At 48.1% G+C, this 15430-nt stretch overlaps 1 protein-coding gene across 3 annotated transcripts in view; it reads left to right on the plus strand.

The window, feature by feature from the left end:
- The window catches only part of MYLK (myosin light chain kinase), a 199906-nt gene that overhangs the window by 180589 nt on the left and 3887 nt on the right, over window positions 1–15430 (plus strand). For 2 of the 3 annotated variants that reach the window (XM_045812534.2, XM_045812532.2), the window contains exons 28-31: window positions 4654–4806; window positions 7311–7434; window positions 13226–13355; window positions 14795–14926. In XM_045812534.2, the coding sequence (XP_045668490.2) occupies window positions 4654–4806; window positions 7311–7434; window positions 13226–13355; window positions 14795–14926 (539 nt within the window). The remainder of the gene's footprint in view (window positions 1–4653; window positions 4807–7310; window positions 7435–13225; window positions 13356–14794; window positions 14927–15430) is intronic. The other variant, XM_045812533.2, reaches the window with a different exon arrangement.

The raw sequence follows: 15430 nt of genomic DNA on the forward strand, positions 1-15430 counted from the left end.
GCCCCCCCCCCACCTTCTCATCCCTGATTCTGGAGGGAGACTGTAGATTTCATGAATTTCCTAGAGATCCTTCTGGTGTTAGCAGTGTCTGGTTTTAGGAGGAGAGAGGACGGAAGTGCTCTAGGCCACACTTCAGTGATGTCCTAAGCCTTTACTCCCTTTTCTGAGACCGCCTTTCCTCTCCTGCTTTCCTCTCACCTATTTTCTGAGGACTCAGTGTTCCCTTACTGCCTATGGGGACACCGGAACCCTTCTCTGTGCCTTCTCTCACCCCTACTCCAAAAGTCCTTCTCTCCCTCCTCTGCTCCAAGGCAAGGTAAAGGGCGATTACTGCTCTGCCTTCTCCCTACCATCTTGGGGTCAGCGACAACTCCTATTTCAGCTCATTTGTCTTTTTTTTTTTTTTTTAAAGATTTCATTTATTTCTTTGAGAGAGAGAAAGAGAGCATGAGTGGGGGGAGGGGCAAAGGGAGAGGGAGAAGCAGACTTCCCACAAAGTGGGGAGCCCGACATGGGGCTCCATACCAGGACCTGGAGATCATGACCCAAGCTGAAGTCAGATGCTTAAATGACTGGGCCACCCAGGCCCCCTCAGCTCATTTCTTGAGCATCTAGTGTGGTCTGAAACACTGCAGCCATCCCCATCCAGGGTCTAACTTCTAGGGACATCAGCTCAGTGGGCTAGGGAGAATGCCCAGTGCCCAAACATCAGGTGCCTACTCAGACTTGGGTTTTGGTACAGGGTTCTTCAGAGGGATCCAGCAGCCCCACTAAGGGCTGCCCTTGCCCTCCCCACTGCTGAGCCCGGACTTGCTCTCTGATTCCCGCTCCTGCAATCTCCAGGAGCCCTGAGCCCATACCAGTCCCAGCCACCACCTAACAGGTTTTGCTCTTCAGAGACTTGGGCTACAGTTAGTGTGACTAACCCAGGGGGTGTACTTTCTCACCACGGCATAAAATGATACTGAGTTCTTCCTCTGGGACCTAACCAGCCCCCTCAAATCTTTCCCCCACCCCAAGGAATGAGTATCTGAAGGCTAAAATGGGATAAAAGACTAGCCGCTTCCTAAGCATTCAGGAGCTCTGCTGGCAGATGTGGCCATTTCACTGGCCGTTCCTGCAGGAGGGTCATCTGCTTGAAAAACACCTTCCTGGTATAGTGCAAGAGGCATTTCTGTACCTTTCTTTGTTCTGACATTCTGCCCTGCAAGCAGAACAGTCTTCTGCATCAGATTCCCTGGGTGAAGTTTTGCTTCAGTGAGAGATTAAGAATTAAGAAATTAGAACAGCCTGCCGTCATGACCTCTGTGACTCATCAGCGACCATTAAAAATGAATGTGAAGACTCTGCACACACTTGTGAATGACAGTGTCAAGTGAGAAAAAGTGGAGCCCCCAAGAATTTTCCCATGCTGATTGCAGTTTTGTAAAAAACAGATAAATCTGTTGGCTTTGTTGGGGAGAAAGAAAAAACTTTCCTCCACCCTCTTAGGTTCTTTTCTTGGAGGCCTACAAATCAAACTGACAAGAGGCAGATTAGCAGGAGAAAAAAAAACAGATTTAATTATTACATGTGCATAGTAGTTCACAAAGAAATGTGATTCAAGAAGGTGTTCAGAATTGGGGGCTTACATACTATTTAACAGAGGCAAGCAAGCAACTGTAGAGAAATAACTAGACAAAAAGAGGTTAGGGGCTTCTGGAGGGGAAGTTGTGAGAAGGTTTGTTTAGCAAGGTCTGTTATGAAGAAGAGTCTCCTCTTTCTGGGAATGGAGGGAACATATTTACAAATGGAAATTTATGTCACCTTAATAAAGAGAACTGTATGTCCTGCTTTTAGACAAAAAGGGAGGGCAAAGAGCTAATTGCCTTCAGGTCAAAACATTCTTTATACCAAAGTGGCGTATTTTGGGGTGGCATACTGTGATCCCCTTCAGTTAAAAAATGAGATAAAACTAGGAAGAGGGGTGGGTAGTTGTGTTTCAATGTTAATGTTATTGTGTTTGTTGATTGGGTTGATCAACCATACGCGATCCTTATGCAAATTCTAGCAATAAAAAGCCGAAAAAACATTTAAAAAAAAATCCTGACAAATCCCACCACCAACATTACTGAAATCCCGACACTCTGTCATCGTGCTCTGCATGTATTGCAAGTTTTATTTTAGAGACATACTCTTTAACAGGAATTCTGTGGGAGCTCGGCAGGCAAGGAGCCAGCCAGGGCTGGGCGTATTTCAGATGGATGGGCTGCCAGAAAGGAGGAGCGCCGGAGATGAGGCGGCTCTCCCCAGCTGTGAACTTTACAGAGATTAAGGCCTATCTTTGTAGGATTACAGTCCCTAATTAGGAAAGGAGGTTTACAGAAGGGGACGGTGCAGCATTCCACAGCAGGGTTGTCTGCTCTTCTTGTGGTCTTTGGAATGCGGCAGGACTTTCCCCCCCTTTCTTTCAAATGGAAAAATGTAAAGACAGAAGGAGGCATGTAGCTGACAAGAGTCAGGCTGCTTCTAGATGGGGCTAGTTGGGGTCACACCAGATGGCAGAGATGGGGAGAGCAGGAAGCCCCTAGGAATTCTAGCCCAGTGCCCTTGGTGAAAAAAGGGGAAACAGGCCCAGAGAGTTGGGGGAGGGGATAGCCTATAACTGTGCAGACTCGGGAGTGGTTCGCTCCCACCCTTCCTTCGTTGTCATGTAACCGAGAATAATTAGCCCCGTGCCTTCTTCAAACAGAGCAGAAATCAGTGTTTTGCTTTAAGATATTTTAATGCCATCTGCAAAACTCTGTTATTCTAAAACATGAATATATTGACTAGGGCGAGCTAACTCACATTGCAAAAGCTTTCTTCTTTTTACAAAAGGTTTCGCCGGAGGGTTCCTCCCATGGCAAGCTTGCCTCACAATATTTCAGTGGGTTTTGTTTTACAAAACTAAGTTTGCAGGTGCTGTTGTATTTCCTAAGCTGAGGCCTTTTGAACTTAGAGACGCCTCCAGAAGGGTTGCATTACTGTTTATGATGATGGGTTCTTATGGATTTGGGGGAAAGGGACATTAGTGAAGGCTTAATCTGGAAGGTTGATGGCATGAAGTCCCTGGATCCACCTCATGGGACTCAAGTGAGGTCAGGGCAGGACCAGCTACATAATTTGTGGGGCCCAGTGCAAAATAAAAAGGTGGAGTGACTTGTTCAAACATTACTATGACTTTCAGTATGACAGCAGCAGATCATTAAACCAAGAGTGGGAACTTCTGAGGGTGGGGCCCTGCACGCTTGCATAGGCCTGACACCCGTGAGGTCGCCCTAGGTCAGGGTGAATGGTAGGGGATGGTGGGTATGAAGATGAGGTACACGGAAGTGAGGGATCAGGCCGGTAAGCTGTAAAGCTGTGCTCCTTGGCTTTGAGATACTTAGCCTTACAAATTTCACTTGGCTTAAGTTATTGGTAAGTGTGTTATTCCTGAGGTCAGACTGGTGAGGCACGACGAGTGCGGACGAGCTGTACGTGGAAGAACCGTACAGCATCTACAGAGCTATGGACAGAGCTCCTTACTAGGGACCAGGCCTCGTGCCAGAGCTGTACACCATGATTGCTTCATCTGCATGGAAATACTCGTCTAAAGGAGCAGTTAAGATCTAGACTCTAGAGACAGGTTCGTGGGTTCAGATCTCACTGATTGAATCCTTGCACAAGTTACTTAACCCCACTCTGTGCCTATTTCCTCATCTGTTAAAGTAATGAGTTACCTGGGCTGTAGGGTGATATTAAGCTTGAATGAGTTCATCTATTTTAAGCTGTTTGTCCAGTGCCTGGCACCTAGTAAATGTTTGCTGCCATGATGCTGTTGATGGAGGAGGAGAAGGAGGAAGAGGAGATGTAGAATAAGTAAAAGTGGTGAAGTGGTAGGTTCTCCATCATATAGAGAAGGAGAGCATGGCGCAGAGCGATTAGGAAAATGTCCCAGATTACCGGAAAATGAAGAGACTGTGCTATTTCCTCCGCCTTTGTGTCTCTTCGGGAAGCTTTCTGGTTTGGCCTCAGTGCCTCAGGCTCACTGGTATAGACGGATCACCACACCCATATGGCTGATTTGAAGTCTGCTGTTGGTCCACGCTTGCTAAGCATCTCGGGTGTGCCGGGCCCTGTCATTGGTGCTGGCAGGTGTGAAGATGAGAAGTAGAAGGGAGCAGAGATAGCCCAGTGTGTAATGAGTGCTGTACCATGGGACTCGTCCCTGGTGAGGGTGGCAACAGGCCAGACAGGAAGGGAGTCTTCTACCCAGGAGCCTTGGAGAAGGTTCTGGGCTTTCGGCAAGAATAGAGGACAGGGATGAGGGGCCCTGCTGTGTCCTGCCAAAGCTGTAAACTAAGTAAATTCCTTCCCCTCAGCCTCACAGACAGGTGGTGACAAGAGGAAGTAACACCCCAAAAGTACAGTGAGCACTGAGAAGAGTTGGGGCCATAAAGGCCCGGGAAGCCACACCCTCTCTTCTTTCCTCTGGTGGGAGGAGAGGGAGGCACAAGGGTATTATGGGCACAGGGCTTTGCGGGCCCTCACCTTTGACCTCGGTGACATTCACTTGGGGGGATCATCCCACACTGCCCTCCCTGCCAACACCCACCCCCATTCACCTGCTATCCTGCTCTTATCTTCCAGCGTTAGTGGACTTTCCCCCTTCATGGGTGACAACGATAATGAAACCCTAGCCAACGTTACCTCAGCCACCTGGGACTTCGATGATGAAGCGTTCGATGAGATCTCTGATGACGCCAAGGATTTTATCAGCAATTTGCTGAAGAAAGATATGAAGTAATGAGTTGACATTTCCATCTTTTCAGCTTCCCCACTCCCTGGACTGGGGTCCGGAAGCAGGGACTTCCTTTGCCCGTTCTAGGTCCCCTCTTCCCTGAGGAGAGAGGAGCAGGCACTGCGAGTAGTGGGGAGGGGAGGGGTCTTCCTAGGCCCCCCGCTTCCTGGTTCCAGACACCCCACTGGTCTTTAGAAGCACAGAAACCTCACTCAAAAAGCAACCCTTGACCGATGTTGCAGGGAGAGGAGCAGCTTGTCGTGTGTGAATAATGACAGCCCCTTGTGTTTTCTGTGTGCATGTGTGGCCATGGAAGCCATGCTGAAACCTCAGCCCCTCTTCGGGGGGGTTACTCAGGAAGTATCCTATTTGTGGCCCCTGATCGTACCCCCAGGGCTAATCCGGCTTGGTGTTTTTTCGTATCTCCATGACTTAAGAACTGCTGGCCTGAACAGGGTACCTACTCCCACTGGCCCCAGTGAGGCTGGGATTTCAGACCGCTGGCTCAGCCCTGTCCCTGAGTGGTCTCTGGCCCCCCCACCGTGCAGACTGTGTGGTTCCCCACCTCCGCCTCCGGGAGCTGCCCTTGAGGTCGGTGGAGGGACACGTAAAACAGTAGCGACCAGTGGGAGGCCGGGGTGTTGGGTCACGTGGGCAGCCTGAGGCCGTGAGAGCAGGTCAGACACACAAGGCGCTCTGTCAGCGTTCCCACGAGAGAAGAGTGGAGCTGCGGAGGCCAGGGCAGGGGCCTCGGGTGTGGCTAGCAGCATTCGTGGGTGAGGACTCTCCGGGTGAGGGAACTGGCGAGAGGACAGCAGGGAGGCGGGCAGGCTGTGCGTGTGTAGGGAAAGCTGGCCTGCCCAGGGGAAGGGAGCAGCGGCTGTCTGATGAGAGCAACTGGCCCGTTGGGTGCCTTGCCCGCTCTGTAAACAGGTGGCCAGACGAGGCAGGGCCTGGCTCCAGGAGCCCCCCGGGAGCATTTGGCAACAGGGAACAGTTCCAAGCTTTGCCCTAGAAGGGTGGTGGTGAAGAGGTGGGGCACCAGAGTGTGAGAAGGGGAAGGGTGGCCCGACTCCACAGGCAGATGACTGCGTTAGCCAGGTGACTTTGGGGTGCAGGCTCCACCTGGCTGCCTGGCCCACAGAGCCCCTGAGGCTACCAGTTAACTTGTTCCCCTCTGGGAGAAATCCTGTTTGGGAGCAGGAGCACAGTTGCTAAAAGAGCAGAGTTCGAGGGTCCGTCAGATGGCTCTAATTGTCTGGCTGCGTCCTCCTCTCAGTCCTTTAGAGATACCTCAGGCCAAACTCCTCCAGTTCGGTGAGGCCTTTTTAGCATTTTACTCTTGCAACCTTTGTAGCAAAAGTAGGCATGACCCAGGTGGACTCTGGATGTCGTGCGGGCCAAATGCCCTTCCAGTGGGAGCGATCCTCACTCCCAGCGTGCTTCGTGGAAATGCAGGCCTCCTTCCTCGTAACACTGGCCCAGGATGGCTTTTGTCCATCGAGCTTCATTCACTGAGGATTTGGCAAATGAGGTATTATGTATATACCCGTTTTCTCATCTGACCCTGAATTATCTCAGTACTGAGCTGTGTGGCCCCTCTGTGCTCGTAAAATGGATTCACAAAAGATCTGATTTCCAATATCAAGGCAGTTGAGTCCCATAAACTCTTAAACTTAGCGTCTCTTTAACCAGAAATCTCCATCTATCCATCCTGTAAAAAATATTTTTCTATTATAAAATACATGTTAATTGTAGAAAATTTGAATATAGGAACATTAAAATAATCCATAATCCCTTTATCCAAAGATCACTACATTTTGCTATACTTAGCAAATTTATTTATACTCATTTTTCTGTGTATGTTAATATTTGGTTCTTTGGGCTTTATTAGTCCTTTTACAATTAAGGCAATGGCCCTGAATTATTTCTAGAGTCCCAAAGCTTTCAGAAAGATTAAATGACTTTGAGTGCAGTTTCTAAGGTTGTCATAATTCATAGGTTGTATGTAGGACATACTTCTGAGTTTTAACAAGAAAAACCTGACACTCAGCCAGACCATAAGACATGTGAGCTCAGTGATTCTCAGAGATTTTGGCCTAATGTTTTACTCTCCCCTCCACTAGACGGAGACAGAAAGATTAGGCCTCCACAGCTCCCTGCCCCCGTGTGACCAGTAGAATGACCCTGCCTTAGAGTAGCATTCCCAGATATGTCTGCCCTTACCCTTCCTAGACTCCAAGGGCAGGTCATGAGACTCCAGTTGCTTACTTGGTGGTTAGGCCTTAACACTTCCTGTTCTGGGTCTAGTCAGTGTAACCCAGACCAAGAGAGGAAAAAGGCCAGGAGCACAGTGACCCTGATCACGGTGGATGGACTGGGAACAGAGAGAGCCCTGGGCTCTGCCCCGTGTGACCAGGGACAGGTGACCTCCCATTTCTGATCTGACCAGCAGTCTCTGAGGTCCCCTCCTGCTCAGAAATCCTCTGATCTCTGCCTCCATCAGAAACCGCCTGGACTGCACCCAGTGCCTTCAGCATCCATGGCTAATGAAAGACACGAAGAACATGGAGGCCAAGAAACTCTCCAAGGACCGGATGAAGAAGTACATGGCAAGAAGGAAATGGCAGGTAATGAGGGTGTCACTTTGGACTCAGATGTTGCCCCTCACATTTGCTTCATCGGAGCTATCCTCAATCCAAAAATATTTGCATCTGTTTCTGAAATAATCTGGGACCAAGACTGACATTTCATGCCTTTGTGGCTAGGGTTGAGCCTTGAAGACTATTTGGCAACCCTGGAGAATGCGATCTTTCTAAAGGCACTGTGATGGCCTTTAATTTCTTTGTAGTGAAGGAGGAGGGCACCGGATCTACAGAGATATGATCCCCACCATCTAGGGAGATTGTATGTTACTGTGTGTCCTTGGGTGAGTGACAGCCTTCCCGTGCCTTCACATTCTCACCTGTAAAATGGGGGATGATAGTGGTACCAACATCACAGCACTGTTGGGAGAATGATAGGACGTAATCTTCATCTGGCCTTGAGCACACTGCATGGCACGTAGTGTTCAAAAATGATACCAGTAGCTCATGTATAGAGAGGGCTGGCCGTATGTCAGGAAACATTCTATGCCGTGAGCCTTTTAATCCTAGGAGGCAGGTACTATTATAATCCCCACTTTACAGACAAGCTGAGGCAGGGAAAGGTTAGGAAAGCTACCGAGAATCATGTAGCTAGTACGTGGGAGAGGATTCAAACCCAGAGCCTGGCTCCAAAGTACAGTTTTAACAATGGCACAGAATTGCCTCTGATTAATAGCAGACGGATAAAATTGTTGTCCAAAACCATAGAGAATTTGTCATCAGCTATTTTATTTTTATTATCACTATTAGTATTACAAAATTTCTGGGCTATTGGAGGGAATGTATAGTGTAACAGGCAACTGAAGCAAATGGACATAAAAGGACGTAATGCACACCAAGAACCGTAACTATCAGTATAGCCTTCCATAGCCATATATGTGAGTGTGGGTGGGAGGAGGGAGCCAGGCACAGCAGAGCTGGATGTGCTTGTGAGGAAATGCTGCCAGGAGCAGGACTTTGAAAGTGGTCACGGAAAATGGGCTCGAACAAGAGAAGGGGGATACAGTGTAGACGGAGGAGAAGGTGCAGAGGTCCTCACCCTGACAGGAGCAGAGACCTCTAGCTGGGCAGCTGGGAGAATTAGGCCATTTAAAACTGGTCTGTGTGGCAGAGAGGACGGAAATCTCTATTTAGGGGCAATTGGGACACTGGTAATTTGCCATACTGCATGACGAAACCGTGGTCACTAAACCCTCAAAAAGCACAACTTTGCACAGAGGTTGAGAGGAGCAGAGGCGAAGGGGGTGCTCGGGGTGCGTGGGTTTAAGGGACTACTGCCCCCTGAGTGGCTCAGCCAGGACTCCCTCACAATGGGAGTCAGTTCCTGGTCAGCCCCCAGTGAAGGTTTAGGGGGACCTCTTGACTCCCTCAAGTGTCAGGTGACTTGGAACACCTGTGTTGCTTACCTTACCCTCTGGTATCATTAGGATCCAGTGAAATCGGAGTAACTAATATTCTTAAAACAAAAAGGGGTCCACAAAATCATGGTTGGCTTTATTAATGATCCTATGGCCAGTAGATCTCAAAGAAATAATGGTATTTCTGGAGTGGGTAGGGTGGCTGGTGGGGGGGGGAGGGTCCTACGTGCAGCGAGTCTCATTGGGTTTTGCTTGGATGACGCCGCGGGTTAAGAGGCAGCCTTATCACTTCAAGCTCTCTGGGAGCATCGACACATCTGTTAATGAACCCAAGCCAGAAAGGACCTGAACCCAGGGGACAGGCGCAGAGAAAAGGAAATGGAAAAGGAAATAAATGGAATTTTTTAGTCCGATGGGTCCGGGAACCATAATTTGTGCTGATATTTTAAATCACTTATATTTTTTTCTCCTTGTTAACAGTGTTATTAGCCATAAGGCTTTCTGGAAGTGAGAAGGGAAAGAAAAGGATAGAATTCAGAGGAGGAACTTTAATTTCATATCTTCATATAGGTAGCAGCATTTGAAAATGGGTTTTCCACAAAAATAGTGGTTAGGTTTCACAAAATTACACACAAAAGTGGTCTAGAAAATCCCATGCAGCACAAGATGTCCCTGAAGCATAATTTCACTGGTAATGGCTCAGCTGCATCTAACCATCCACATTTTTTACCCCAGATACCAGGACCTTAGCACGCCCAGAATAGGGGCCTCCCTCCCAGAGCACCTGAGGTTCTGTGTGGTGGGGCAGAGCCAAGTGCAGTGGAATAAAGTGGGGTAGACTGTGGTGGAGGGGAAGGGCCAGGGCAGACGGGGGCAAGAGAAGCTTCCTTGCTATCATTCTGGTGTGGTTTCCATAAAAGGCCCAGGAAGAAGGAAGTAACATGAGAGCAAATCCCTCTAAGTAAGGTAACATGTAGATGACTAATCATGTCATTGATCTTAGAAGGAAGTTATTCTGAAAGAAGGTATGTTTTTTATTTATATTAAAAGAGTTTTAAAAAGATGTGATGAGCAGTAGCACCTAGGGTGAGTTGAACAGGATAACAGGGCTGCTGCTTGTAAAACTAGAAGCAAAGGACTGGGAATTAGAGGCCTATGGGCAGCCATTTTATTTTCTGAGACCCACAAAGACTTCAGCAGTACGGACCATAGGCCACAGAGAAGGAAGCTTTTGATTTGACTCCGTATAGCAGAGAGTACTCCTGGCCGTCACATTTGGACATTATGCACTTGTCAGGGGAAACTGGAGTCTCAGAGCTCTTGGTATATATGTAGGGTCTGTGATGGCCAGCTGGCTCTAGGGTGACCAACTTGCCCCAGTGTGCCAGGGGCCTTCCCAGCTTTAGCCCTGAAAGACTCTCATCCTGGGAAACCCCTCGGTCCTAGGCAAACCCGGGCTGGTTAGTCACCGTTGCCGGCTCTCCCAAGGGAGGGAGTCTGTGCGGCCTTAGGGAGGCCAGTACAAACAGTGCCCGCCTGGAGCACGGGAACCCAGCCTTGGCAATCGCCCTCAGACAAGAAAAAGACTTCCTCAAAACAAGGGTGGAACTTAGGGAATTGAAACTTTCTTTCTTGATGTTCCAAAAATTTCTAAAATTCTTAGTAAAGCCGCAACCACTTTTCAGCTCAAAGGCATGAAACTAGAAGACTAGAACATACAGATATATATTTTTTTCCAGTTGTGACAATTTCTCTACTGGTATTTGTTTCATAAATCAGTTCCCAAAGATTGAATCTGACACAGATTATTTTTAAGATTTTCCTTATTAAGCACTTACTTTTCTCCCTGTTTTAGAAATTATATGCTGTAATACTCCATCTGATGGAAAATTTCCCCCTATGGGAAGCTCCCTTCTCTGTTTGTTAATTTGATTGGCTCCCTTCTCTGAAATACCCTTTTAATCTGTCTTGTTCTGGCAACTTCATATTAGTCCTTTTTTTTTTTTAAACATTTTTCTTTTGTTTTTTAAAGATTTTATTTATTCGACAGAGATAGAGACAGCCAGCGAGAGAAGGAACACAAGCAGGGGGAGTGGGAGAGGAAGAAGCAGGCTCATAGCAGAAGAGCCTGATGTGGGGCTTGATCCCATAATGCTGGGATCACGCCCTGAGCCGAAGGCAGACGCTTAACTGCTGTGCCACCCAGGTGCCCCAATATTAGTCCTTTTGTTAATGAAGAGGAAAAACTTCCTTATTCCACACCACACAAGCGAAGACAGTCCTGACCAGTCACCATGAAGGCGTTTGGAATTAGGGAGCCCATCACGGGCAGTTCCCTGCTACACAGTCACATGTATGAATCATAGTCTCTCTGCACAGGGTTGGAGCTATAGGGAGATTTGAATCTTCTGGTTCAAGACCATGAGGTCCACAGAGGGGAACTGATTTGCATAGTAATGTCCCTTTGTTGAGAACAAACTCTCTGAGTTGAGTGACTCCTGGTCCAGGCAAACCAATCTGTGTTGGATAAAGGGAATCGAGAGCCAGAAGGGCTGGGTCTGAGAGTTTGGCTGACTTGGTAGTAGTCTGGTCTGACGTTGATTCCATAGGGAGGGCTGCCGTGGCTGGCACCTCCTCTTGCCCCTTCCTGAGGTCAGGATGAGCTCCCATGGGAAGACCTGGGTCTCTTCAGCAAGCACAACAAACAGATCAATGATGTCACCAGAACAGCCTCTCCTAGCAGAGCATGCAAGGCTGCCAAGTGGGCTCAGTCTGCAGGTACATTCTCTGCAGGGCCAGGGGCCTCTGCACACAGCTAAGTTGGTCCATTGTCCTCTCTCATCTTCTTCTCCCACCCCCACATCACCTCCACCTGGGGCTTCCGGAATTCTGTTCAGAGGGACACAGCTTCACCATGGTGACAGAGGGCCAGAAACATAACCACACCACAGTGATGTATGGAAGAGGGCGGATGGCCAGAGGACAGAGCAGGATGGAATGTCTGTCCAAAGTACATGAAAAGAGTCAGCCACAAGGATGGCATGTGACAAACAGAAAAGTGGTGGTGGTCATAGCAGATCTCGGCTTAAACCACACACACACACCCATTATGAGTCCTTAGTGCCCTGTGATTCTTTACTTTCAAAATAATTTTACGGAAATATCCTGGCTTTCCAGATAGTCCAAGATTGTTAGGCTTTACTGAAATACTTGAGCGCATGAAGTTAGTTGAGGAGGAAGTGGCTTTGCTGGTGCAGCTTACGACCCGTAGGTGAGTGCTAGCCAGCGGCCTGTGTGCAGGCTGTTTCTTTCCTCTCTCAGCAGCCAGTCTGCAGTGGCATCTGCCCCCTGGACATACAGCATCTGGATGCCTGAAAAGATGCTCTGGGTGCAGGGTTGGAAAGAGTTGGTGATGCCTTCGTTTCTCACCTTGTCATTCCACTGACCTTAGAAAAGGGGTGGGAAACTTCACTTGAAGGTGAAACCTTCAAGGACCTGTGGGATCGGAAGGTGAAGGAGAAACACAGACACAACTGTATACTATGGGGGAGTTCCTAAATTCTAAAGCATAGGACCTAAATCCTATACTTGGTAGAATTTTCACAATGCAAAGCAAGTTTTCATCTCAAGTTCTGGCATCCTTTTCAGCAGAAATTCTGTCCTCTCCCAAAGTTTCTTGTCTCAGAAAAGCAAAGTGCCACTGCCTTTCATTTCTTTGGGTCCTTCTTTTTGATGCCTGGGTGTGCATCAGGAACACTCCTCCAGAACCTCACTGTGCATTCACAGACTTGCAGGCCAGTCAGAGTGTTTCTCGAAATCTCTTAAGTATCTGAATCATAAACAGAACTGATGAGACCTTGGAGATCATCTTGTCCAACCCCCTCCTTATACAGGGAAGGAAACTGAAGGCCAGAGAGGTTAAGCAACTTGCCCAAGGTCAGTAGAATGCTTTTTCTTTTTTTTCTTTATATCATGACCTGTGGGATCTGTAGTAACTTTCTCTGGACCAAATAAATTCCTATCACTAGTATTGTTTTACGAGAAACAGCCGCACTGGACCCCGTCAGCAATAAGTCTTTGGAGCTGTCTCAGCCTGCAGTTGCTTTATATAAACTATCCCTTTTATGGGAGTTGAAGCACAGTATGAAAAGGGTTTTTGTCTCATGTTGACCTTGTTTAGTCACATTAACGCACACATTGGTTCCAGGCCCCATTCCATTCTCCGAACATCTTCTGACACGCTGATAGTGCTGAGCAGAGCCAGGTTGGGCTCACTCCTCTGGCAGAACCTCAGCACTTGGGAGGCCCTCGTTTCAGGGACAGCTGCTTCTCCTGGTCTAGGCTCTTGTCCCCGAACCCCACTGCCCAGCTGGAACCGGAGACGCTGCCTGAGTCCAACCCCGGTGTCTATTTTCCAGAAAACAGGCAATGCTGTGAGAGCCATTGGAAGACTGTCCTCTATGGCAATGATCTCAGGGCTCAGTGGCAGGAAATCCTCAACAGGGTCACCAACCAGCCCGCTCAATGCAGAAAAATTAGAATCTGAAGGTAAGGAGCTCCCAGGAAGATTTTTCTCCAGCCAGTTGGTGAGAAAAGAAGGGTTGGGGATGGAGGGACATTTTGAGGTTTGGGGGGGAGGGGCTTCGGGTTTTTTTAAATAATATAAACTACAAGGATTAAATTCAGAACTAATTTCAGGCTTCCTTGACAATAATTACTAAGTCTAATAGTTAATCTTTAATTGTTCAACCTTAACTATTTTCAGAGGGAAGGTTATTTGTCTAATAGAACCAGATGAACTCCGCTGTTCTTTTCCCTATATTTTACATAAGAATTAGCGAAGACTTCATTAAAACCTTCCTTTTTTCTCATTACAGAAGTGATATTTGTATATTGATAGGTAAACATAAAAAAATATATAGTAATATCTTTTTAAAAAATATCCTTCCATATTCTTTGTGTTTTTCTTTTAAAAAAAAAATGAACTATAGTTCATATTCATTTGGCATTTCTCATGATGCTGAAACATGTCATTTGGATGGGGTAGACTGTGCGCTGGTCTCCTGGAGACCAATAGGGCTAGTTATTTGCACACCATCTTCGAGATGCTGCCCTGACCGTCTCCTCAGTGAGGGCCTTGGCCTCTTTATGCTCCAGATGCACATAGGGTCTGGCCCTTATCTTCTCAAGGCGCCTCATTTTGCCAGAGACACCCCCTACCTCCCGCTGCCTGGTGTTTTTGGTATTCAAAGGTGAGAAGCTGAGTCTCGATCCCTCTTGTGCATAAAGGCAGGGTAACTGGCGAGGCTGCTTGCTGGGCCACTCTGATGGATTTGGGGGCATAGTGTGCATCACATGGGCCTGGTCCCTCCATCCACGTTCCCCAGATGACCCAGAAATAGCCTGGAGGGAAGGGAGAGGATACAGGAGCCCCCCGCCCCCCAAGTCCAGCTTTTCCCTGAACCAATCCTAAATCCCTGGTCCACGGTCATACAATGGGAAGGCAGTGTAAGCGTGGAGAACAGAACTACAGGTAGGTTGAAGATGCATCTAGGACCCAGCTCCTCCTTCCCGAGGAGCAGGTAAAGGGCCTGCTACTGCAAGAGGAGGGCAAAGGGGGGACAGAGATCGGGAAGGCTGGTGTGGTTTGTCCTCCTAGATACCCTCCACTGAATCCTGAAACAGCATGGAATGCAGCCAAAAATCCTTTTTAGAGATTATTTCCTTTTTCAATGTGTCAGCATAAGGGAAGGGGGGAGTTCTAACATTTCCGCAGTTTGGTCACGGTTCTCTCTGCTGCCAAAACCTTTTGGCGGCAGGCCAACCTGTCCCCAGGAGAAAGGTGTGCTTGATTCAGTCCTCTAAGCCGCATTATTTGCTGAATTATAGCAACTTAAAAAAAAAATAATAATTCAGCTTTTTTAAACCAAGGTAGAGGAGAGAATAAGGAATAAAGAACTGACCACATTTCCTTCCCTGTCTCCTAGAAGATGTGTCTCAAGCTTTCCTTGAGGCTGTTGCTGAGGAAAAGCCCCATGTAAAACCCTATTTCTCTAAGACCATCCGTGATTTAGAGGTTGTGGAGGGAAGCGCTGCTAGATTTGACTGCAAGATTGAAGGTAAGTTGTAGCTATTCTTCCCTTGACTACAAAAGGGGTGCGGTGGACTGGTGGGCCCTGCTGTGTGCCCCGGGCCAAATGTCTGTTCTGGGCAGCCAGGCTGCCAGGACAACTGGGCCAGGAGGAGTTGGCCTAATGCTCCCACTCCCCCTCCTGAAGGTTGGTGCCACTCAGTGACTTGCCTAGGACACCTTTGCTATTTCACATCCTTACATCAGCCACTAGGCTCAAGTTAAGAGTGGTTTACTGGGGACCTGTTTGGTTACAGAACATGCGCAATGCAATGAGCTTCGTAAGCTTCTGGGAAGCGTGTGAACCGCCCACAAGAGGCTTCAAAGGACGGTGGGCATGAAGAGTACTGGGTGGGGAGCCGGTGGCTCTGCTGCTCATCTAGGGGCTGTGTGACCCTGGGTGTGATCTAACTCTTCTCAGCCTCAGGCCTTTAACCTTAAGACGATGTCTAATGCCTGCGTAGCTCTGGGGATGCTGTGAGAGGACATATGT

Source organism: Ursus americanus, chromosome 4 (assembly GCF_024610735.1).
Source record: "Ursus americanus isolate L20-20 chromosome 4, mUrsAme1.1.p, whole genome shotgun sequence".
Lineage (NCBI taxonomy): Eukaryota > Metazoa > Chordata > Mammalia > Carnivora > Ursidae > Ursus > Ursus americanus.